Source organism: Mercenaria mercenaria, chromosome 4 (assembly GCF_021730395.1).
Source record: "Mercenaria mercenaria strain notata chromosome 4, MADL_Memer_1, whole genome shotgun sequence".
NCBI lineage: Eukaryota > Metazoa > Mollusca > Bivalvia > Venerida > Veneridae > Mercenaria > Mercenaria mercenaria.
The window spans coordinates 31,959,727-31,985,267 of record NC_069364.1 but is presented as its reverse complement, the minus strand read 5'-3'; the positions used below and the strand labels follow the sequence as shown (position 1 = coordinate 31,985,267).

The 25,541-nt window shown below is 35.5% G+C and overlaps 1 protein-coding gene across 1 annotated transcript; it reads left to right on the top strand.

Annotated features, from left to right (window-relative positions):
- The first annotated feature begins 1,017 nt into the window (after positions 1-1,017).
- Positions 1,018-24,708, top strand: LOC123551397 (NADP-dependent malic enzyme, mitochondrial-like). The gene is given in 12 exon segments (XM_053540886.1): positions 1,018-1,143; positions 8,919-9,069; positions 9,632-9,915; positions 10,324-10,399; positions 14,166-14,327; positions 18,049-18,152; positions 18,571-18,680; positions 19,315-19,412; positions 20,749-20,972; positions 23,539-23,684; positions 24,408-24,473; positions 24,476-24,708. Coding segments are annotated over 12 exon segments (1,638 nt in total). The 5' UTR covers positions 1,018-1,081; the 3' UTR covers positions 24,631-24,708.
- Positions 24,709-25,541: the final 833 nt, after the last annotated feature.

Here is a 25,541-nt window from a genome sequence, read left to right as displayed (position 1 = left end):
CATTTTATTGACCTTTTGGGCTGGAGGGGACGGCCTATCTTTATGTTGATTTCATGGAAGACAATGTCGTGGTCAGATTTACCTAGACAAGGGATTGTTTTAGTACATTGAACTAGGGAAGGGAAGTTAGTGAGGAACAGGTCCAGAATATTCTCATTTCTGGTTGGGATCTTGACCATTTGCTGTAGATTAAAGGAATTTATCCTATCAATGAAGTCCTCATACATTCCTTGAATCTGCATTTGGACTTGGGGCCTCAGATGACCAATCTATATCAGGTAGATTGAAGTCACCGAGTAACCAATTGTTCTATCTTGGGGTACTTTAGAAAGGGGTGACCATAACTCTGTGAGGGAGTCCTCATCATTTTCGTGGGGCTTATAGTATGTGCCAATGTATATATCCTTGGCCCCTTTGATAGTAATTTTCGCCCAGGACAGGTTGCAGTTGGTTTTCAGTTCAGGTTGTTCTTGAGAAATGAGGTGTTTGGAGATTGCAGTAAGGACACCTCCTCCCTGGCCTGAGGTTCTATCATCCCTGAAAACCTGGAAGTTTAATTAGGTCCTTGGGGAAGATTTCAGAGGTTTGGATATCTGGTTTCAACCAGGTTTCCGTACAAGAGATGATATCTGGTTTGACCTGTTGTATTAATTGATGGAGATCTGGGATTTTATTTTTTATGGACCTACAGTTAATATTAAGAATGGTTATTCTATAACTTTAATAACTTTAGCAATCTCATTTCAAAGTTCTTTTAGGACAAGTGACTTTATGTTATCCTGTCCCGCAGCTTGGTCTGGTTTCTGATTTGATAAACTTGACAAATATAGTACTAGTAATAAGACACTACTGGATACTCAAACGACTAGACAATTCAGTGAATAACAAGAATCCATCATTCAATATGTGATTTATTAAGTTGGAAAAATAAGTCCCTTTCGTATATTAAATCCTTTTCGTACTTTAGGCATATACCGCATTGCACGTTTCAAAATAATTACATTATCACCGGGTCAAGGTCAACCGAATGGGAAAAAATATTCACCGGCTTAGGGAAAATATTGATGTTTAAATTGCTGTTATGGCCTTAAATATGCTGAATATTGCTTCAAAACGGTTGACAGCGACCTTACTGCATTCAAAGTACAGCTATTTTCATCTTTTATGCAGACAATTTGTGAAATGCGACAGTTTTGATGTACACTAATTAGGTGACCTTGTCGCTTTAAGGTACTTCCGCAAATTGAAATTAAAAATTCATGTGAAAAATCAATATCCTCAAAACAGCTTTCGAAATGCAAGGACACAAAAAATATATGATAAAAGTTGAAAAGATATATCTGTAGGTAAACTTGCGAGCATGAAAGCTACGCTGAACCATATCTCCACAGTGCTTTGGAAGAAAATGAGTGAACATTTTTGGTGCAAAATTTCGGTATCGTATGCAATCTAAATTGCTATAAAATATTTATTTTCAAATCAAAGAAATGTCAAAATAGTGCACACGAGCGTTACTTTTTCAAGAAAATGTCGTTAAACATTCTAATGCGCAAAACACGTGCACAGTTTCTCTAAAATATTTCGCCGCCATGTTTATTTCAATGAATTAAATATATGATTGTTCTTTTACCTCAGATTTCCTTACTGAAATATATATGCCTCCTTATTCATGGTTAGAGATATCCATTTAGAAAAGTTTAGCACTGCCCGATCTCCTTAATCTGTTACCTATCCTTTACATTTAAAGAATAAACGCAATGTGTAATGATAGTTTTTCGCTTTACACACCACCTTTGGACAAGAAAGCCGTTTCACTTAAAATTTGTAAGCATCCGCTGGCAAAATATTATTGAAAGATCGGAACGTTTTCTAAAATAAAGCTCAATTTCAATCATTTTCAAATACTGAAAATATTGCACATTGTGTTGAATACATAAATAAAACAAAAATCCCCTAAATAAACCATTTTAGAACTTTTCCGGGAACTATAAGTTTCAGCCGAACAACGCATTTCAGGATGACACAAAACTGGTTTCTCTTTGTAAACAGTGTCAAAGTTCACCTGAGGCACATTGCTGAAAAAGTAAAAGTGCTTACTTGTTTCAGTTTTACATCCTGTAGAAAACGATCAACTTTCAACTTTAAATGCATATATGTTCTAAAATTATTCCAATATCAAAAACCGTCCGATCTTTTCTGTGAGAAATAAAACGAAGCAAATTTAACTATTTGTTTACACTTTAACCATGTGAAATTAAAGGCATGTACTATCACGAGACTCCCGTGCATTTTGAACCTCGTGGTGAATAAACTGAATTTACTTTAAAGTATGGTGTCTCAGTTGAGCCAGTTATTTGTTAATTTCAGAGAACATACATTAAAGAGTGTGTGTGTGTGTGTGTGTGTGTGTGTGTGTGTGTGTGTGTGTGTGTGTTCTGGTTTAACGTCTTTTCCAACAATTTTTCAGTCATAAACGACGGTGTCTTCTTGTAGCAGTGAGCACAATGCCCAACTTTATAGTGCTGCCTCACTGGAATTTCACGCCGTAGACACGCGGCATGTTACCCCACCTAGTCACATTATACTGACACCAGACTGACCAGTCCTAGCACTATTCTCTTAATGCTGAGCGCCAAGCGAGGAAGCTACTAGTACAGTTTTTACGTCTTTGGTATGACGCGGCCGGGGATCGAACCCACGACCTCCCGCTCTCGAAGCGGACGCTAGATACCTCTAGGCTACCGAGGCGGTTCATACATTAAAGAAGTGCTTATGAGATTATGCATGTGTGCGCATATTTCAAAGTCTACTATATATTAACGACTATAGAAAACAAGTGTGCACTCGGCAAATAGCAAGTCTATTATTTTCAGGTGTATACTGAACACTGAGCCTTATGTTTGTACTCGTTATCCTTGGTTTCGTAGACAGTCTTAGTACTGGACCGCTGCTTCCGCTGTCAACACCGCAGTAATATAAAGTCATTGTCCATTTCTATGCCGGAATTTCAATACACATTTATTATCAGTATATATCTATGGAAGTGTGAAAAAATATTATTGTTTAACGAAGAACAGTAACTTATGAGATATTTCTGATTTTAATCATCAGGTTTTCGCCTGAAAAGTTCAACTGATTGCATTTTGTTTGTTTTGTAGTTATCTACAATTGTATACAAATTGTATTACCTCCTAACATATTTGGCTGTACATTTTTGTCTGCGATTTAATCTCACTGCGTTTTTAAAAACATGCTGCATAAATTCTCATAGTGTATAAAAAGTCGATAGATCAAAACTGGTTAGTTTACAACGCATGAAACATCTAATAAGGAATCTCTATACACATCGAACTTGTCCCGGACCAGTATGCGGAAATACTGTGGCCCAATGTTTCAAGATTGTCTAAAATGTTTGCATATATCGTGATAAAACAAATATTTCGATTGTTTTTATAATTAATAAATATAAAATCACGTATGTGTGAGAAAGTTACGTTAAGTAATTTCGGTAGTTACCGCAGGAAGTTTCGAAAATTCCATTTGCTCCAAATTTTCCTTGAGATAAGCAGCGTGTAAGTACATAAATTCCGCTGTAATAAATTAAACCTTTCTTATACTTGCACAATCCTTTAAACGAATTTTTGATCATTGCCAAATCTTGGTCGCATTAAGTCGGAGATTTCTCTAACAATTTTAGGCAGTTTGGTACACCATACATAGAAAAATCATTGTGCGCACATTGCACTACTTTTATGTATGTTGAAAATAGCAATATGTACAAATGTATTTTCGTTTTAATACATGAAGTGGTCAGATTTGAAAACAGATTTTGTAATAAGTTAAGTTCTATTCAGTAAGACAATTCTCCTATGCACTAATTGAAACTTTGAACTAACTTTTGCCATTCATGAATTTTTAATAAAGTATTTTGAAAGGATTTATAAATCTAACCAAAAATTTGGAAAAATACAGGTAAAATATCTGCTTTGTTTATTTCCCAATTTTAGTATCACTTTTTATACAGCTACATTTAGTTCAGGTCTTGCAAACTGAGCTGTTTTTGTGCTACGGAACAGCTGCATTTGAAAGCTTTGGTTCACTATATTTTCACACCTCAAATGAAGGTCACTCTAAATTCAAGATGGCGGAAGTACCTTAATAAGCCTTAGCCTTGCATTTTGAGAAAAAAATCAAACACCACCGAAGTGTTGTCTTACATGAAAGTTAAACAGAACGCAAAAAACATCAATTTTAATCTGCAAAACGATTAATATGAAATAAGGTAAAGCCTTGAAGCGAGCTCAAAGAAATCTGGTTTAACTAAAAATATATTTGCAACCAAAGAACTATAAAATACACAGAATGGAAACTGGAGATAATCTCATGTTAGTGCGTTATCTTATTTCAAAGCGTTTGCCAACTTTATCAATCGTGATCAAATCAACAGATGCTTCCTAAAGTATAAAACTGGCGGTACGGCCAGTGCGTAATAAACCGAATCTAGTCCATTTTTCAAACGACAACTGTTGATTTCTAAGACTTCCAGTCAAAAATTCATTCCGTCCCCGTGTAGAAAATACTAACAACATTAAAAAAGCACCATTATCATTATAAACAAACGATCTGATAGAAAGTTATTTCAAAGTGTTTGCTGACTTGATCAATCATGATCAAATCAACAGACGCTTACTACAAGTACAACGAGATCTCATTCAGTTGCCATGGGATTTTGGCGAGATTTGCTCTATATGCCTTTCAAGTTGCCGATCTATTTATTTTTATAGCTCTTTGTTGCAACAAAAAAACTATTCACTACTCTAAAAAATTCGCTAGAAACCTATTCACTTGAAAAGAAATTCAACATTTAGTGTCATCATACCTTTAACAGCGAATATCATATGTTGCAAAATTTCTCGGAAGGCAGCTGGTGTCAACGATGACGTCAATACATATTCGCCACGTTCTCGTGGCTTTATTATAGTTAATGACATTTTTTCCATTTCCTGGCCAATGATGGAATTTTTTTAAAAGAAAATAATATTTTTTTTAAACAACTGGAAGTCTTTCTTGCATTGTTTTTGACTGATGAATAATTTTCAGCAATCGAATGAAGTTCTGTAGTCACTGTGGAGAGAAGTACTTCCTTCCGCTAGAGGCGCTTTTTCATAACTTCCGAAGAAACTTTTAAAATCCATCACCAAGTGTCAAAGTATACTTGAGTTACTGTAAAGCTCGATTCTCGAGCAGGCCGTTTTGGCCTGCTCTTGAGCTCGCTATCAGTATAAGATCAATTTTATTTTGAGGTGGCAAGATAAGTACTTAAAGTTTAAGTAGCAATGCAACATAAGCTCTCCAGGTGCTTTTGAACCGATTATATATTAATAAATTTATAAGGAACAAAAGTAAAAAAGCTGTAAAAGAAAGACATGATTAAAAGAACTACGAGCATTAAGAGATTTATTTTGTATGTCTAACCGAAAAACATTTCTAGCACAAAACGAACATAAGATGACATAGCAACAAGGAAGTGTCTAGGGGTACAGATCCGTACTTCTAAACACGCCTATTATGGGATTTTTAGGGGTACAGATCCCTTTTTGTCGAGATTTAGGGTTATTTACCTATCAAATTTTGTTGAAAATGAAAGCCCAAATAATGTTGAATTAGTATTCACTTATAACTTGGATCTAAATGATTCACTGACACCATCGTTCACCAGATTGTTTATATTTTTTTCGAAACGTAAATAACCGAGGAATACCAGATAAATCACGAGGAATCGAGGTTGCACAAAAAGATTTAAGATGAGATAAAACAATGTTAGTTTACGTTGTGACTAACAATTGCTGTAATAATAATTAGGTTAGTTATGTTTTCCACACATTTGACAACCATCTTGAGATAAAAGGGAAGATTTAACAAACAGTTCCTTTTATTTGTGTCGGTTAATTGACTATAAAACAAATTCTTTCGTACCAATTATATCTTGTTAGATAATAATATAAATGGGTGTATGTGCCTTGTCATGCCGTAAAGTTTGTTTTTTAAAAAAAATTCTGCTGAATTTTAAATATAATTCATTCAAGGGTTTGATAAATACCAGTTTATTTTACAATAAATTAAAAGGAATGAAACAGTGTATTCATTTGGAGTTTAGATGTAAGTTTTAGGTGAATACTTATAAAGCCTTAATTGTTCTTTCATTTTCAACAAGCGTTATGATGTAAATAACCCTAAATCTCTCAAAAAAAGGAGGTCCGTACCACTAGAAAATCCCTAGCAGGCTTGTCTAGAGGTATGGATCTGTACCTCTAGAATCAGATTCTTAGCAACAACTGTGAGATCTAGTTTGTAAGACTAACCTAAAAACATTTCTAGCACATGACAGAACATGAGATGACATGGCAATAACAATTTAAATGTAATACTAATCAATTAAAAACCATGTGATAGCTGCTGTTCCAGGTCGAAGACCTAAAAACTGCCATAGGAAGACTATACTGGTATATACATTGAATTCTGGAAAAGGACTGCATAAAGCCAAAAGGGTCCACACTTTCGGAGGGTTCATTGCCTTTAAAAGCTCACCATTTTCGAAGAATTGTAACATATCATCATCATTAATAGTAATACCAAATGTTCAGTATTGATACATTATCATAATATGGTCATGCATGGGGATTTAGAGAAAGTAAAAAGACTGTCAGGTTTCCTATGCTACTCAGTCCACCTAGTTCTTCCTAACACAGTGTTCCCATTACAGTTTTGGCCAGGGGTGTTTTCACCTCCAGCCAAACAAAACTGGGGGTGAAACATGAATGAAAAGTGGGGATGACAATTTTAAATTAAAGTGATCAAATAAAAGAACTAAACAATTTTCTAAGTATATTATTTGTTGCTTATTACAATATATGATCACCTCATTAAGATGATGTGCAGAATTCATGTGTCAGCCATTTCAGCTCAAGGTCAAGGTCACAATTCAAGGTCAAATGTTTGAGCCTTCCATTTTGTGTCTGCTTTGTATCGCCCAAACCCCTTGAAGGATTTTCATGAAACTTTGGTCAAATGATCACCTCATCAAGACAATGTGCAGAACTCATGAGTCAGCCATGTTGGCTTAAGGTCAAGGTCTCAACTCAATGTCAGATGTTTGAGCCTTCCATTTTGTGTCCACTCTGTATCTCATAAACCTTTTAAAGGATTTTAATTTCATTGATGTCGTCATACATGGACTATAAAATATACTTAACAACGTCAATGTTTCCACCCAATACCATCAACCCTTTCGCTATCCATATCATTGGCGGGGTGATGTAGCTGTCTTTCAGACTGCCTTGTTATATTTATAGATGTTAAGAAACTATCAACAACTGTAGAGTTTTGAATATGCAAATTTTAATCTAGGTGATGTGTTATAACATATTGTATATATAGTACATTATTGTTTATACATAATTGACAGAGTGGAGAAAATGAGGTTCCTTCCAGTAGGGGACTTTGTATTGCATGGCAATACTTGTGTTCATTCACTTGTTTGACACATAATCGTTCGCCCGAACATAATGTAGATCATTTGATGTGTTGATTCCTATTTATTACGTTAACAAATATTTATAGAATTCGGAAGTTGCTTTTTTTTTGTTCTTATATGTGAGAGCCTTGTCTATTTTGTTTACTCGCTATAAAGAAATGGAAGCTCTTCTGGGCTTATTTATTGGCACATGCACAATGTAAAACTGTTAATGCATGTATTGAACAGTTCATCCAATATTTTAAGTGTCAGTTTCTCTTTGCTGATGCCTAATGTCAAGCATGGGTACCCATTGTGATGTTTTATATCTAACTGTCAATGTTTTGGTAAGTTTTGATCTCTGGTCTCTTTCATTTATGAAATAAGAAAAAGAACCATTTTTGAACACACCACAGTTTTTCAAAATCAAAATGGGAACCAAAAGCTAAGTTCTCTGACCAGTACATGTGGGATTACCTAGGTAATACATTATTTCACCATATGATCTGCATAGTTATAAATATAGTAGTATATAATCTTTTTACTTAATTTTAAGCCATTACATGCTTTAAGCTGATTAAAGTAAGTGGGCTGTTTCAAAGAAAGGTGCCTTTGTTTGATCTCTTTAAGTCCATCTAAGACATTACTTGCTAAAGCTGATCAATTTATAATGAGCTTATTAAATAAAAGGTTATTATTCACCTTTCTTCTCATTTAATTATGAAGCTAAAATTTGCTTACATGGTTTGTCAAGTTATCACCTGGAATGGATTGAAAAATTTGTTTCCAATGAAACCACAACATGTGTAATATTCTCCCCCCAAACACCCAGTCTAGGCAGATACTGCTGGGAACATTGCTAAGTTAAATCCCTCAGTATTGAACACTACTCTGGATATAAGTTTCACTGGTAGACAAGGCGTGATCTAACCTTGTAATCATTGCACCACTGATTCCCTGGTAAATACCAATACTACCAGTACTATTCACATTGTTGACTTGCTGTAAAATTAATTCTTACCTTAAAATTTTTTTGCCTTCTTACTTGTGTCAGACAGAGGCTACACGTTTAGAATCTGAATGTCTGTCATGCTTTCTTGTGGTTTGAAAGGCAGCCGCCTAATTCAGGTACTGCGATAGTTCATCATATATACATCATAGTTTTATATACTTTTGACATTGGGGAAAGGGTTGATGTGCAATGATGTAAAAAAGGTGCAAGTGAGGCATTATGAGATAAAACAATGTATATGTAACTGAAACAATATAAGATACCTAGCAGTGCTGATGTCACTAACCATTTGGTATACTCAAAGTTCCAAAATACTTTTCAGTTTGTGTAATTAACGTGCATTCATTTATTCATGGTTCCTGTTTTGCCTCTAAAAAACTGTTCCAATTTCAGATGCGGTCCAGTTGTGAGCTCTTCCTTGTTTCATACCAGTCAGCCAACAAGTGGAAGACCGAAGTCTCCTCTACCAGATCCAAAAAAGGAGCTAATCAACCATAGTAAAGTTAGAGGCATTGACATATTGAGAGACCCTAGACTCAATAAGGTACAATCTTAGTTCTTAATTTCGATCTGTTAGCAGTATTTCAAAACAGAAAAACATTATTTAAAATTATAAAATTATTCTTTTATTGAACACCAGCTTTAATCCCTGCCCAGTTGTTTTTTTTCCCCTATATATATATATATATATATATATATATATATATATATATATATATACACATGTATATATCCCATATAATCAGACTTTCATCATGTGACCAGCAGCCTGATTGAATGTAAAACATTTTGGTCTAAAGGGTATATAACAGATTTATGTCTGCTGTGGGACGTCTGTGGCTGGTTAGTTGCGGTTGCTGGCTTAGAATCACTTGCTCCGCATTGAGAGTTCAAAATCTTGCTCGGGGTGCAGAAATCTTCATGTGAGGAAGCCAACCAGCTGGCTTATGGAAGATAGGTGGTTCTACTCATGTGCCTACCCATGCCTGCAACTGTGTCTGGAGGGGCACCTGGGGTCTTCCTTTACCAGGAAAAGCTAGAAAGGTTGTTGTGTAGGTGTAACTGTAATCCCCAAATAACAACAAACTCAATGTCTGTTATTACAGGGTCAAGCTTTCACTCTCAGAGAGCGTCAGTTGATGGGTATACATGGCCTCTTACCACCGATTGTGATAGATCAAGAGACTCAGCTAAATCGTGTCATCGTTAACTTTCGGAAAAGACCCACTGATGTTGATCGTTACATCTATTTGATGGCATTGTATGACAGAAATGAATGCCTGTTTTATCGTTCCTTGTGTGAACATGTCGAGGAAATGATGCCTATTGTTTATACACCAACTGTCGGACAAGCATGTCAGCAATATGGCCTTCTGTACAGAAGACCACGGTTTGTAACCATGTTTGGAGTGGCTGTTTTCAACAGTTTTTTAGTGATGAAACTCTTGCCAGTTAATTTACTTGTATTCCTTGATTTATTGTTCTATTATGTTAATTGAGAACTTCCCCACATTAATCAAAGAGGACAAATGAGTTGAAATATATTGTATTCAATGTCTTTAGACAGATGTTTGTCATGGAGAACTTGCTAATTACGACCCCAAAGATGGCCCAAAAGACACCGAATATGCGTTGAACCTCAGAATAAAATGTAGCATTTAACATTAAGACAGAGATTTCATGAACAGAAGATCTGTTTTAAATTATACTTATTCAGCGCTGGTCAATAACAGAGTGCATGCAAGCTGGACATATCCTGCAGAATTCTGATGACAAGTTGTTGTTGTTGTTTTTTCAGAGGTTTGTTTCTGTCCATCAATGACAAGGGACATTTGTACGATATGATATGTAACTGGCCAGAGAATAACGTGAAGGTAAACAATTACTGTGAAATCATTAATATTTTAGGGGACTGATTCTCATTGATTTTGTTGTCAAGTCAATTCAGAATATTAAATCTTTTATGAACAGTTAAAAATTCCATTTGTTTTATGTTCAAACTTTGAAATCATCAAATTCGTGTCTCCACAAAATAGCCGTTTTAGCCAAAATCATGTTGGTTTTTTTTGCCCATGAAATAAAATGATTTCGCAGTAGGTTCATATTTAACAAGATACAGTCTCATCTGAATTACAGAGTGAGCAAACAATACTATTAAAGTAAAGCAATATATGCTTGGGACTACGTTGTACAGGCTATTAACTTAAGAAGTATTGTGAATAAGTCCGTCTTGTTTAATGTTTACTCCTCTGATTAGAGGGCTTCCATGGCTGAGTGGTTAAAGATGCACCACAAAATAACTGTATTGTTTAGTATTTCCATGATGGTAATTATACATGTTTTGCATGAATAAATTGAGAAATACAAATATTAGTGCAAGAAAACCGTGTAGCAAATGGGCAAATTGTGCAATTTTTGTGAAAAGCATGAAACTTAGCATGGTGATACATAAATATAATACGCTTCACTTAAGCTGGGGAAGCGGTTTGTGGAAATCCAAGATGGCCACCAAAATCCAAGATGGCCACCATGATTCAGTTTTATAAGAAAATTGGCAAAACAAGTGTGCGTAAAATGTCTCATTAAAAAAAAAACCTTTGGAATATAATACTACACCTCGAAACAGTCTGCGATTTATATTGAAAAATCTATATGCCCACCAAAATCCAAGATGGCGGTGAAAAATCATACATTATTTGAAAATTGCAAAATTAACTGATTACATCTCGTAAAAGAGATCTATATTTGAACTGTTATTGAACTGTATTATGTAATATATATTCTAGACAGCCATATTTAGACAAAATCCATTATGGCCACAATATACACCATAAGATGGCCAACAAAATGATCCATGATTTTGGTGGCCATCTTGGATTTCCACAAAATGACCTACATTGTCCGGACTGAAAATACACATTATCTTATCTTATTTGTATTCTTTGATACTGAACAGTTATGTATAAAAGCTGTTTCCCTTTGTTTAGATGTAAAAATTATGAATGAAAGTTGTCCCCCTTTATTTAAATGCAACAGTACCTAAATGTCAAAAGGTAAAAATAGGATATAAAGCTCAGAACTTCATTTCCAAACCTTTCAAATTAGTGAAAAAATTATTTTGCCAACTAATTTTATTAGAAAGTTTTGTTCATATTAAATGCTTGTGATTATAAAGAAAGGCAACATTTGGCTCAGATAGGTATACAGCAGGTACTTGTCAGGTCAATAATGCATATGTTAGTGTACTGTACATAAAGCAGAATGGAAAGCTGTTTTTCAATTTTGATATTAGCTTGTTTTCATAAATAAAACAAAAAGTAAAAAAGATAACTTTGCAACACAGACACAGACACAGATTTTATTGAGATAATAAAACAAAAAGTAAAAAAGATAACTTTGCAACACACACACAGACAGATGAATATTGATTATGGAGATAATTTACTGACAATGAAAGTACAAAATTACAGTCCCTTATCAAAGGTATATGAAACTAGTAAACTACACATTTTGTTATCCCAACCACATGATTTGCACAATAACATACATTTGTACACTTATGAATTTGAATGATTTACCAAGTGTTCAATTCGTGCTATTGTTCATTTTATTGTTTTGTGAATTAATCAATCTTTATTTGTGCTACGTACATACCCATTAATTTGTAAATAGCATACCCATCTGTAGTGTTGCATTGTTTTAGTACAGAAATTACTATACTGTTGCCTAGACCAGTATATATAATTTCTTTCAGCATAAAACAATGGTAATAATATGGCAAGCTTGGTAGTGGTTTACTACTGTATATGTTTTTGCAATATGACATTTACAATGGGAAAAATTAACAGTTATATAGTGCTTAGCTTCTACTAATAAATCAGCAAGTCAGATGTAAGCTCACCAGATAAGGAGGGTATTGAAATTAAACATTGTCTTGTATGCCCAGAAACTACCAAACATCCACTGCAATGTCCTGCAGACCTGAATCCTAATAATGCAGACTTTAAAAAAGAGTTATACCACTCAATATATATTATCAAAGCTGCTGTTCAACACCACAGTCATAACTAGACTCTAGTTACGGCATGCGACTAGCCTCTTTATGCAATCACAAGATGCCCAACTTATGCACGATTTTCATGGAAAAATTATTTTATGGTGCCCATCTTGAATTTTGTTGACCATATTCAATGTATTTATCCAATGTTATTTTTCCAATTGTTTGAGAAGCATGTTTTACAAATATATGTACTACCATGCAACGTTTCATAATTTTCACACAGCATGACGAAGTGACTTTCATTGAAAAATATTTTGTGGGGGCCATCTTGAATTTTGTTGGCCATCTTGAATTTATTTATCCAATATAAGTGTAAATTGAAGAGGAGCGTACTTTACAAATATATGAACTATCATACAGCGTTTCATAATTTTTGCTCAATATTCCCATTTGAAGAGCAATTTTCATGGAAAAATTATTCTATGGTGGCCATCTTGGATTAGGGCAGCCATATTGGGACTTTTTCTGTGTGCATATAAAGGTTATTTGTAGCTTAATATTACTTTCTGCTGTAATGCTAACTTTGTTTATTTTTTCTCGCCATATATACAGTGCTGGAGCATTTCTTTACAAAACTGTTAATAATTGTGGCCATCTTGAATTTTGATGGCCATTTTGAATATTTACAACCCAATTCCCAAGCTTAAATGAAGCACAATACATTCATCTCCAATCATGCCAAGTTTCATACTTTTAACAGGAAGTGCACAATTGTTTCACAAATGTCTTGCTCTATATCTGGTTACAAATTGACAGTGACATAATATTAGGCCAAGACAGTGTGTTTAATATCTGAACGTTTTATTGAATGAATGTAACAGTATGCTTAGTATTAGTTTCAACCACACTTCATTCTACAGGGTAAGATATTTATTTACCTATGTTTTTAAAATTACACTGAAAAGAGGTTGACTGAATAAGTTTACAGATGAAGTTGTGAAAACTGTTTTAAACACATTAATTCTGGGAAGGCCTAAATTGTCCACTGTCATCTTGTAACATAGCTGTTGCATGCCAGTATTATCAGAATAATTTTCAGGAAGTTCATAGGGGAGGAATAAGTAGGCCACTAGTTTTGTGGTGAGTCTTTAAGGTTGCTGACTTCAAACACTTGCCTCACCAATGCAGGTTCGAGCTTCACTTTGGGCTTTGAATTCTTCATGTGAGGAAGTCATCCAGCTGACTTACAGAAGGTCGGTGGTTCTACCCAGGTGCCCGCTCATGATAAAATAATGCACAGAGGGACACCTGGGGTCTTCTTCCACCATCAAAGCTGGAAAGTTGCCATGTGACCTATAATTGTGTCAGTGTGATGTTAAACCCTACAATGATAAATAAATACTCCTCAGATTGCTTCTTACAGTTCTGTTTTTGTATTGCAAAATCAGAAATATTTTAATTATGACTATTTTAGCTGCTTGTTCGGCACTTTTGGTTGTGTGGCACAAATTAGTGGTTTCAAAAATACTTTCAGGAGTTACGTAAACTTCACAGAAGTAGATTTTGTGAAATTATGGTAATATTAGAATATTTTGTTATTGTACTATCTGAAATTTTTTGTTTATCATCCATATTTACAGGCTATTGTAGTAACAGATGGAGAGAGGATTCTAGGTCTGGGAGATTTGGGTGTGAATGGAATGGGTATCCCTGTGGGGAAGTTGTCACTCTACACAGCACTGGGAGGTATCCCGCCGCAGCAGACGTTACCCGTCATGCTTGATGTGGGAACCAACAATAAGGTGTGTTCATTTTGATTGAATACATGCACTTTTTGTTAGTTTTGATAAAAATCTTATTATGAAGCTAAATGCATGCAAATATGTATGCCCTCCTTGTTTTGCACTTTGTCAGTCGGTTGGTAGACCTATTGGTTTTGAGTTCGTAACAGAATGCTTGATCTCACAATGGTCAAACTTCCAAAAACTACTCAGACTGATTGCTTGTTGTCAGTAGACGCCACTATTGTGTTGGGGTCAGTAGGTCAAAAGTTAAGGTCACAATGACCTTCAGACTGAAAACGGTTTTGATGCATTAACTAAAGGATGCTGTGGTCTATAGTAGCCAAACTTCATTCGATAATTGCCTATGGTTCGAAGATTGTTTCTAACATGTTGGTGATCAAAGATTCTGATCTCGAGGGATGGGGGACTGAAAATAGGACACGCAAAAAAGATGTTTTACAAATGGCTCCAGTTCAATTATACTGTTTAAAACACTAAATGCAAGTATTTGTTTAAGCTTTTTATGCCTCTTTTTGAAGAAGAGGGGTAATATTATTTTGCTTATTCTGGTCAGATTGCCTGCAAATGTCAGAATTCAAAGGTTGATTGTCTGTAATCATTATATCAACCTTACTTTTTGGTGGAGTCAAAGGTCAAGGTCATAATGGCATTAAAACTGAACGATTTGTTTGGATCAATTACTGGAGGATATTTGGGCCTGACTCCCTCAGATTTGTAGGTCAAAGATTAAGGTCAATCTAACCTTGAGACTGAAACATGTCCTTTTATGACGGGTCGGGCGAGGGGGTTAAGGTCAAAGGGTAAAGACGACAGTTCCCTTGAATTTACTAGGTCAGTAGTTTATATTTCCTGTAACCTCTAACAGGCTATCTGAGGGAACATAGGTCTTTAACAGGCAACTCTGCTTAGTATGAAATTGTGTCATCTTTCAATCTACAAATGTTCTTCCTAAAAGATTTTTACTTTCTGTGTCTCAGAACGATTGTCAGGGTTTTCACCAGCCTGCCAAGACGTGAACGGACTGCAACATGCTCCCTTTCTAAAGACAGTTTTGCAATATGGCTCTTTCACTTGGAAAGAATATTCAAATCACATAACATCACAAAACATATTTCCTGAGAATTATTATTTTAAGCTTCTTCATGCCATTAAACCATGGTTTTAAACTCAGATAAAATGGCATGATATGTTGTAGTATTTTTTACAAGAAGTTACACTAAAATGTTTTCAGAAAAGTCTGGGGAAAACACTTCTTAAAACTGAATTTCTTTTTTTGAAGCTTTGTCAGTCTTTCTTTTGCTAGTGCCCTGCATAAATTTTAAATAACCTTGGTTGTCTCCATGATGTTTTAACACATTAGTAATACTAGAAGTTATCCAAATGAATAACAAAAGAGTGGACTTTTTGATACGAAAAAAATGGAGACGGAGGTCAATGAAGAGAGGTGGAGCTTATCTAATACTGTGGAACCTTTGCAGTGTGAACATAATTGGGAAGACTTAAATGTTTTGCTTGGAGATGTTAATATACTAAGAATTTTATCTAATGGGAAAGTAAATATCTGTATTTCTGCCCCCGGGCATATATAGCGATTGAACTGTCCGTCCAGATCAGATTGCCTGCAGCCCACAATAATGACCCGATTTAGTTCATACTCACCATCCTTGTGGCAAGACCTACAAAGTGACCTATATGTAGATGGCCTTGACCCTCATATGACCTTTACCTTCAAACTTAAAACATTAATAAACAACATTTTTGGTCCTACAGCACACATAAATGACCCAATTTAGTTCATATTCACGCTCAAAAAACATTATGGCATGACCTACATACTGACCTATATATTATTGACCCTGACCCTCATATGACCTTCATCTTTAAGCTTAAAGCCTTAACTACATTTTTGGTCCTACAGCCCTCACATAAATGACCAAATTAATTTGTTTTCACCTTTAAACTTAAAACCTCAATAACCAACATCTTTGGTCATTCACCCGGGGGGCATGATCTTGCATTTTGATAATGCAGCTCCTTTTTGTGTTTGATCCTTTGAGTTGTTGTAAAGATGAGTTTTCCTGTAATAAATTCTTCCTTGTCAAGGGCTTCAGTTCACAGGTTCTGCTGTTCAATTTAGGCCATCCAGGCCTCCCAGTGGGGCCTATTAAACCTTTAAAAACCTTTAGTTTTGTGAAAGGTTATTATACCCCCATAAGCGAAGTTTGAGGGGGGATATAGGAGTGAAATGTTGGTCAGTCTGTCGGTATGTTGGTTTTCATGGTTTCCAGACAATAAATCATGAAAAGCTTGACAGATTTAAACAATTTTTGGTACACAGGTGTAACATAAAAACAGGTCAAGTTCGACTTTGAGGTCAGTAGGTCAAAGTTCATAGTCACAATGACCCTGAACAGTTAAGTTTGAAAATGGGTCATCTTGGGTCAAAAACTAGGTCACTAGGTCAAATAAAAAAAACCCTTGTGTATGCGATAGAGGCTGTATTTTTCAATTGATCTTCATAAATCTTTGTCAGAATGAGTACCTTGATGAAGTCTAGGCCAAGTATGAAAATGGGTCATCTGGGGTCAAAAACTAGGTCACTAGGTCAAATCAAAGAAAAACCTTGTGTATGCGATAGAGGCTGTATTTTTCAACTGATCTTCATGAAGTTTTCTAAGAATGATTACCTGGGTAAAATCTAGGCCAGTTTTGAAAATGGGCCATCTTTGGTCAAAAACTAGGTCCCTCGGTCCAATTAAAGAAAAACCTTGTGTACGCAATAAGGGCTGCATTTTACACTGGATATTCATAGAATTTAGTCAGAATGATAGCCTTGATGAAATTATGGTCAAGTTAGAATATGGGTCATCTGTGTTCAAAAACTAGGTCACTAGGTCAAATCAAAGAAAAATCTTGTGTATGCAATAGAGACTATTTTTCAATTGATCTTCATGAAATTTGGTCAGAATGATAGCCTTGATGAAATTAATGTCAGGTTTGAATATGGGTCATCTGGGGTAAAAAACTAGGTCACTAGGACAAATCAAAGAAAAACGTTTTGTATGTGATAGAAGCTGTATTTTTCAATTGAGGTTGATGAAATTTGGTCAGAATGATTGCCTTGATCAAATCTAGGTCAAGTTCTAATGTAAGTCATCTTGGCTCAAAAACTAGGTCACTAGGTCAAATTAAAGAAAATACTTGTTTGCACTGAAGAGACCAAATTTTTGGTCCAATCTTAATGAAAATTGGTCAGAATATTTGTTTCCATGAAATCACTAGGTCAAAAATGTTTACACTGTTATGGTGTGTTTCTCAGGTGAGCGACCTAGGGCCATCTTGACCCTCTTGTTTTACAGGTAGCATATATAGATTACTTTTCCATTGCATTACAATACCTTGGATAGAGTTAAGGCTGACAGTGTTTATTATAAACAAGTTATTTCCCTCGAGCAAAGAAGGTTTATACTCTTGAAGACAAAAGGGTGGATAGTTCAGAAAATGCATGTATCATTGCAGTAGGGAACTGGAATAAGATCAGAGAATTAACCTTTATTTTCACCCGAAAAGGCCCAAGATAACCTTTATTTTTGCAAAAACAAACTTTAGAAAAAACTTTAATTATACCCTGCTGGGAGGCTTGTGCCATCTTGAAAATTCATTTTATTTTTGAAAGTACTTGTATATTATATGTTGGCTAACAAGAAAACTCTTGCAGACTTTATTGGAAGACAGACTTTACATCGGAAGACAAAAGCCTCGCGTTACTGGACCAGAGTATGACGAATTCATTGATGAATTCGTTGAAGCAATAGTTAGAAGGTATCGTCTTGGTACCCTACATAAACCTAACATTTTTGTTGTATTTCTAAACTCTGTTATTGTTTTCGCAGCTCATATTCACAACTAGAAATGCTAAAGGTAGTATCAAAACACACTGGTAGATGCAAATAGCACAATTGCCTGTTAGTTCCCTCTCCATTTTTCTGTTAAAAGATATGCGTGAAAATTTTCAAAAATTGTTGGATTTCAGGAACGATTGTATTATAAATTAATATGATATAATTAGCACAATGCAAAACTATATTACCTAAGCATTCAGCTGTATATGTCAAAGCTCTTTGTATGAATAAAGATTCAAAAATTCATTTAAAAAAAATTGAAATAAAAGTAGACTATTGATGTCTTTCATTAGTAAAATTTCCTTTGCAAATACTTAATATTATTTATTTGTTGGCAGGTATGGGCAGACCACTCTGATACAGTTTGAAGATTTCGGAAATAACAATGCGTTCAAACTGTTGGAAAAATACAGACATAATTACTGTGTGTTCAATGATGATATTCAAGGTAAGTGCTGAAAGTTTTATACACTCGGGTCATTTCATACATAGACCTGTCTGCATAACAGGACTTTTGTGCCCCTATTCCCACCAAAATTTCTTTTGAGGGAGTGGAGTGGGGGGCCATTAAGATTTAACCTTGTCCATATATCTGTCTGAATTTGTGTGTTACATATCTCAGAAAGTGTTTGACCTAGAGTATAATTGTTATTCTGCATACAAAGTTTTTAACGTTTTGTTTGTCAAAAATGTGCTTAAAGGGCCTGAAAGATTGTGTTGCATGTATCTAACTCAGTATTTGACCTGGAGTCATTGAATTACATAACAGCGGTGGGGGATATAGCTATCTTTCAGACTGCCTTGTTAGCATATGAAGTTGTGCACCTGGGATTTTGTTTGAGATTTCAGTCAGCAAGACCACAGTCAACAAGACCATGGTTATTGCCCGTGTCATTGCTACTTAATCTGCATTGTTTAACTTTGTCATTGCTACATAAACATTGCTGTTGCAACTTAAACTTTGTCACTGCAACCTAAACTGTGTCATAGCAACACTGTGTCATTGCTACATGAACATTGCTGTTGCTACTTAAATTGTGACATTGCTACATTAAGCTAAAACAGAACTTTTCCCTCCACAGGTACTGCTTCAGTTGCCGCTGCTGGTATATTTGCTTCACTGAGAATCACCGGCAAGAAACTCTCGGACAATATCTTTGTCATGCAAGGTGCGGGAGAAGTAAGTAGTCAAAAAGAATGTCATAAAGTTTCTGAATGAGGTCTTCTTAACCAAGGCATGGGACATTATATTACTGTTTTCACAATATTCTTATATCCATGTTTTTACCAAAGTTATTACATTTAAGTGGCTTTTGGTATTTTCATAATACCTATTGGAAAACTATATTTAATTGTATTGGTACTGTTAATTATGTCTTCCACATGTAGTGGGGGAAACATTGATTTAGTGCTGTCAGTCCGTCTGTCACAAAGTTTGTCCAAGCAACTACTCCGACACCACTGGATGGATTTACACCAAACTTTACAAGAGTGATCATTGCCAAGCCTTGTTGTGCATGTCTTCTGCATTTTCTGGTTTGATGATTTTCATTGGAGTTATGGCCTTTGATTCATCAAAGTTTATAATGTTTTAGCCACTTCTCTTATATTATTAGGCAGAATTTTACCAAACTTTACAGAAGTAATCAGTGCAAAACCTTATTATGCATATAATCAGCATTCTCAAGTTCAGTGATTTTCAGCAGAGTTATGGCCCTTCATTCATCCAATTTTATGATGTTTTGGCCACTTCTCTTACATTATTGGGTGGATTTCCATCATACCATAAAGGAGTGATCAGTGCCAAGATTCATTGTTCATATTGTTAGCATGTTTAGGTTCAGTGATTTTCAGTAGAGTAATGGCACTTGATATGTTGTATTTTACCTTGTCTGGGCAACTGTTCCAATAGCACAAGGATGAATTTACACCAAACTTCACAAAAGTGATCATTGCCAAGCCTAGTTGTGCATTTCAGCAGTTATAACCCTTTGTTTTTCTATGTTATTTTGGCACCTTCTCTTACACCATTGGGCAGATTTCCACCAAACCTTACAGGATTTATCAATGCCAAGCATAGTTCATTGGCATGTTCTGGTCCAGTGAATTTCAACATAGTTGTAGCCTTTGATTTGTCATATTTAACTGTATATTCACCACTTACTGTGTACAATTAGGCTGCATTTGACAAGTGGTTAATGTGAAGTATAGTTTTAAATAGTCATGTTCTGATTAAATTAATTTTCAGTTGAGTCATGACCCTTGATTTAACCCTTGATTTGTCAAATTCTTTGATCTGAACTACTCTGACACCACTGGTTGGAATTCCTCCAAAGTTCACAGGATTTACCTATGCCAAGCATAGTTGCATATATAGTTGGGATGTTTTGGTTCAGTGATTCCCCTGGAGTTAATTGCCCTTATTTGTGGCATTTTATACGTTATTCCTGGTAAATATTGGGAGACACATTTTTTTTTGTGAAAAACAATTTCTAGTTTGTTGTGAAAATTTGCAGGCAAATATTGGTATCGCAAACTTGATATCTCTGGCTATGGAAGCTGAAGGTACCCCGATAGAGGAAGCACGCAGCAAGATCTGGATGGTTGATTCTCGTGGTCTTATTGTTAACAACAGGCCAAAAGGTGGAGTTACCGGACATAAGCAAGATTTCGCCAAAGATTTTAGACCTATCGATAGTCTTAAGGAAGTTATAAAGAGCAGATTAACCAAAAAAAAAATATAAACCAACTGCATTGAAGTTTGGTATAAATATGAATTAAAACCTGTTGCAGACAGTTAAAAATATCAAGGCCACGTGGTTGTCAAATAAACTAAAGATTTACATGGATGTAAATTTTTTCTGTGAAAGCTGTAAATTTCACTAAAAGGTAATCCAAATCAAGATTTTTATCGTAATTAAACTAATTTCGGAAGCTTCTTCAAAATTTCAATTAAGTGTATTTGCCAAATAGTTCACATTTACAGGAAGATTTACTGAAAATTTTTTATTACCTCACCCACCTGTCACAAATGACAAGGGGACTGGTGTGATCGCCCTCCCGGCTCAACCGTCCTCTGTATAATACTTTTGGCTTGTGACCACTCTAAGGCACATTTTCATAGAATCTTTAGGACAGGTGATCAGGCAATTTTACCTTGATGTATCTAGTCAGGTTCGAATCTGGTCACGTGCCCTTCAAAAACGAGTCATAGTCAAAAATAAAAAAACCTTGTGACCTCTCTAGAGCCATATATTTCATGAGAGCTCATGAAATTGGTCAGAATGTTCACCTTGATGATATCTAGGTAAAGTTCGAAACTGGGTCACTCTCAAAAACGAGGTCAGTAGTCCTAAAAATAGAAAAAAACCCTTGTGACCTCCTCTAGAGGCCATACTTGTGAATGGCTCCATAAAAAGTTGGTCAAATGTCATCTTATGATACAGTCCAGTTCGAGAGTGGGTCCCGTGCCATCAAAAAGTATCAGAGTCAAATAATGAAAAACGTGTGAACCTCTCTAGAGGCCATATTTTTCATGGGATCTGTATCAAAGTTGGTCGGAAAGTTTATCTTGATGTTATATAGGGCAATTTGAAACTGTCAACTGCATCAAATCGAGGTCATAGGTCGTGAAATAGAAAAATCCTTGTGATGACCTTCTCTAAGGCCATACCCTTGAATGGATCTTCATGAAAATTGTCCTGAATGTTCACTTTGGTGATAGCAGGTCAGGTGTGAAAATGGTCATGTCCTAAATAACTAGGTAGTAGGTCAAATATAATAAACGTTGTGACCTCTCTAGAGGCCCATACTTTTCATGTTCTGTATGAAAGTTGTCTATTGTTTATCTTGATGATATCTATGACAAGTTTGAAACTGGTCAACTGCGTCCAAAACGAGGTCAGTAGATATTAAAATTAGAAAAATCTTTTGACCTCTCTAGAAGGCCATATTTGTCAATAGATCTTCATGAATATGACTGAATGTTCACCTTGATGTGATCAGATCAGGGTCGAAACTGTCACGGCGGTCAAAAACTAGGCAGTAGTGATAAAAAAGAAAACCTGTGTACCTCTCTAGAGGCCAATATTTCTCATGAGATCTTCATGAAAATAGTGAGAATGTTCACCTTGATGAATCTAGATACAAGTCAAAACAGGGACACGTACCTTCGAAAACTAGGTCGATAGGTCAAATAATAGAAAAACCTTGTGACCTCTCTAGTGAACATATGTGTCAATGGATCTTCATAAAATTGGTCTGAATTTCAGCTTGATAAAATCTATGGCAATTCAAACTGGGTCACATGAGCTCAAAAACTAGGTCACTATGCAAATAATAGAAAAAACGCCGTCATAACTCATAAATGGGTCCTGTGGGTAGAGGTGACGAGTCAGGGCCATCATGGCCTCTTGTTATATTTTGAAGTTTCCATTCGGTTAATTAAAAACTAGGACCCTCAAGTTTCGAGCTTCTGAACTGCAGGAAGCATGATTATGCTCTTCATGAACATTGACTGAAGACAACACACCTATGGTCATTCATCGCCTACATCTAATTCTAGTGGTGAACTTTTCAGTTACTTGTGCAAATCAAGTAATGCTGGTAAAGAATTCAGAACACATTCTTTGTTATCCAGCCTCTGTATTTAACTGAGATACTCCTTAAAATGTTGCTAAATCCAGTAAAAGAAACAAAACATCATGACTTATTTTGATATTGACTTTAACTTGTTATGTTGTTGTGCCTCCACCACCCTAAAGATTTGGATTTCCTTTAGTCAGTACTTTTGTCTGTTTGTCCGTAGGTCTGAGTGAATGTCTAAATTTTTGACGTGTATAAATACTGAAAAAGTACTTTACCTAGAATCATGAAACCATGTAGGAATATTGTTCAGCATGTGAATTAGTACACCCTGGCTTTTTAGGATTTCACTGTGCAAGACCAGAGTTAAGTGCCTTGACTTGGTGAAACTATACATTAAAGGGCATAAAAGTTTTTGTTATATCACATCTCAAAAAGTATTTTTTGAGTCATGAAACTATAAGAGTGGTGTTCATTTGTACCTTAGGTTTTATTTAACTTTTCGCATGCACCCCCCCCCCCCCCCCCCCCCCCCCCGCACACATCCTACTGATATTGTATTGGCAGTAAGTAACATCATGTTACAGTACAGTGATAGGAAGTGGGGACATCTGTGTCCTATGGTGACACATCTAATTTAATCTACAAAAGAGTACCATAAATGAATATGAAATTTTAAAGAGAATAGTTACCAGTGATATATAAATTGGAATGTGTACAACAGGTGCAGCTGCTGTGCCAGGAGCTTTTACTGAAACCATTATAAGAGACATGGCCAAGTTCAATGAGCGACCAATTATCTTCGCTCTCTCAAACCCTACGAGTATGGCTGAATGTACAGCAGAGGAGGCATACAATCTTACAGAGGTACGTCGTGAAATGATTAAACATGCTCTGAAATAACTTCTATGGCTTATTAACATATGACTGGAAAAACTGGCAGAGCCATTTATAAATAGAAGTGTTTTTTTTATTAGAGTCAGATTTTAGTCACTGATAGTAGACCTTGCAATTTCAAAGTTAGCAAAATATAGATTAACAAAACACTGCAGTCCTGTAAATGCTGTCTCTGTATGACAACTGGTTTTGACAGATCTTGAGCAATTGAAGCTTGTTTTTTTAAGCTATTATCAGTCATTGGAAGTGAAAATCCCATGTGTATAACGTCAAAATGTAAGTACTGAGTGCCTAAATTATGAGGATGGTCATATATTTAAAAAGCATAGGAAGTAATGTATGTAAGTGCAGTAAGAGTAATGCTTACATATATATTGTACATGTAAAGGAAAAAATGCAGGGCAGTAAATATATATTGCATGATTCTGTCCTTATGTTGCCAAGTTTTTAAAAGTTTGTGATTTAATATCTCTTTCCTCTGCCTCCTGGGATTGAACGCCTGTTGGATTCAAAATTCTCCATGTGAGGAGCCAGTACACACTGGCTCATGAAGGGCAATAGTACAACCACCATACTGATGAGATATTTCTGGAAAGGCTCCTGGGATCTTCCTTCGTCATTAAAAGCTGGAAGTTGCTAAAGATATTAATTTAAAAAAACTCAGCAAAAACAAACATTTTAATTGCTTTTTACAGGGCGCTGGTGTTTGCTAGCGCATCCTTTGACCTGTGGCCTGTCAATGTCAGAAAATTCATCCCAGGGCAGGTAACAATGCGTATATTTTCCCAGGTGTTGCTCTAGGAGTGATAGCTTTCCAAGTTCGACATATTCCAGAATCTATCTTCTTAAAAGCTGCACAGGTATGTATAAAATCTTCAGATGAGTCAGCCAACATACTTGAATATTCACTAGGCTGACTTAGTACAGAGATTCAAAACTGCTGTTCTAAAGCTATCCTGTTCAATCTCTGAACAAGGCGAATGCTATTCATACCAAATGCAATTAGTCTAAGTCATTCCACGTGTGACTCATCTGGAGATTTGCTAACACATTAGTTCTGTTCCAGTAATATTGGATAGGTTATGGTAACTGAGGGTAATACATAACTGAAATATTGTTTACTTATTAACACACTAACCACAAAATTACCAGGGGTTTGTTAACTAACCACTGGCAATGTAGCTGCCAAGTTTGAGGGTTGTAGGTTGAGCTGTTCTCAAAATATTGAAATGAAATAGTTTTTGAACTAACAGTCACTGTGACCTTGACCTTTGACTCTATGATCACAAAATCAGTAGAGGTAATTTCCTGCACATTAGCAAGAGGATTGTAGGTATAGACGTTCTCAAGACTTTTAATAAAACCATTTTTTGGTGCAACAAATGCGAAGAATAAGGAGGTCTATCAACTTTCAGTGTATCCGAGCTAGTTACGCAGTATCCACCATTGCATAGGGTTAAAGTATATGACAAGACTTCTCAGTTTCCCTATATATGTTCTTAGCTACTGCTCCTGCTCCTAGTATCATGCAAACGTCACATTAGTTGGGGGTCGTGTAATTGGCCGACAGCTCTTAGTTTAGGGTCAGATATCCTAAACATCAAGGTCACATGGTTCAAATGTTGTAATAGTGCTGGTTAAAGTTTTATGGAAATCTCAATTTCACTGCATCATTTACCTGCTTCCCCAGCATCAAAGCTCACAGAAGGATAGATCTTATTAAAAGGGGACACTGGAAAAATATGTCCAATACGGGATATACATCCCGTATATTCTATTATACGAATTTCATATAAAAGTACTTTCCTGAAAGAATGATCAAAACCTA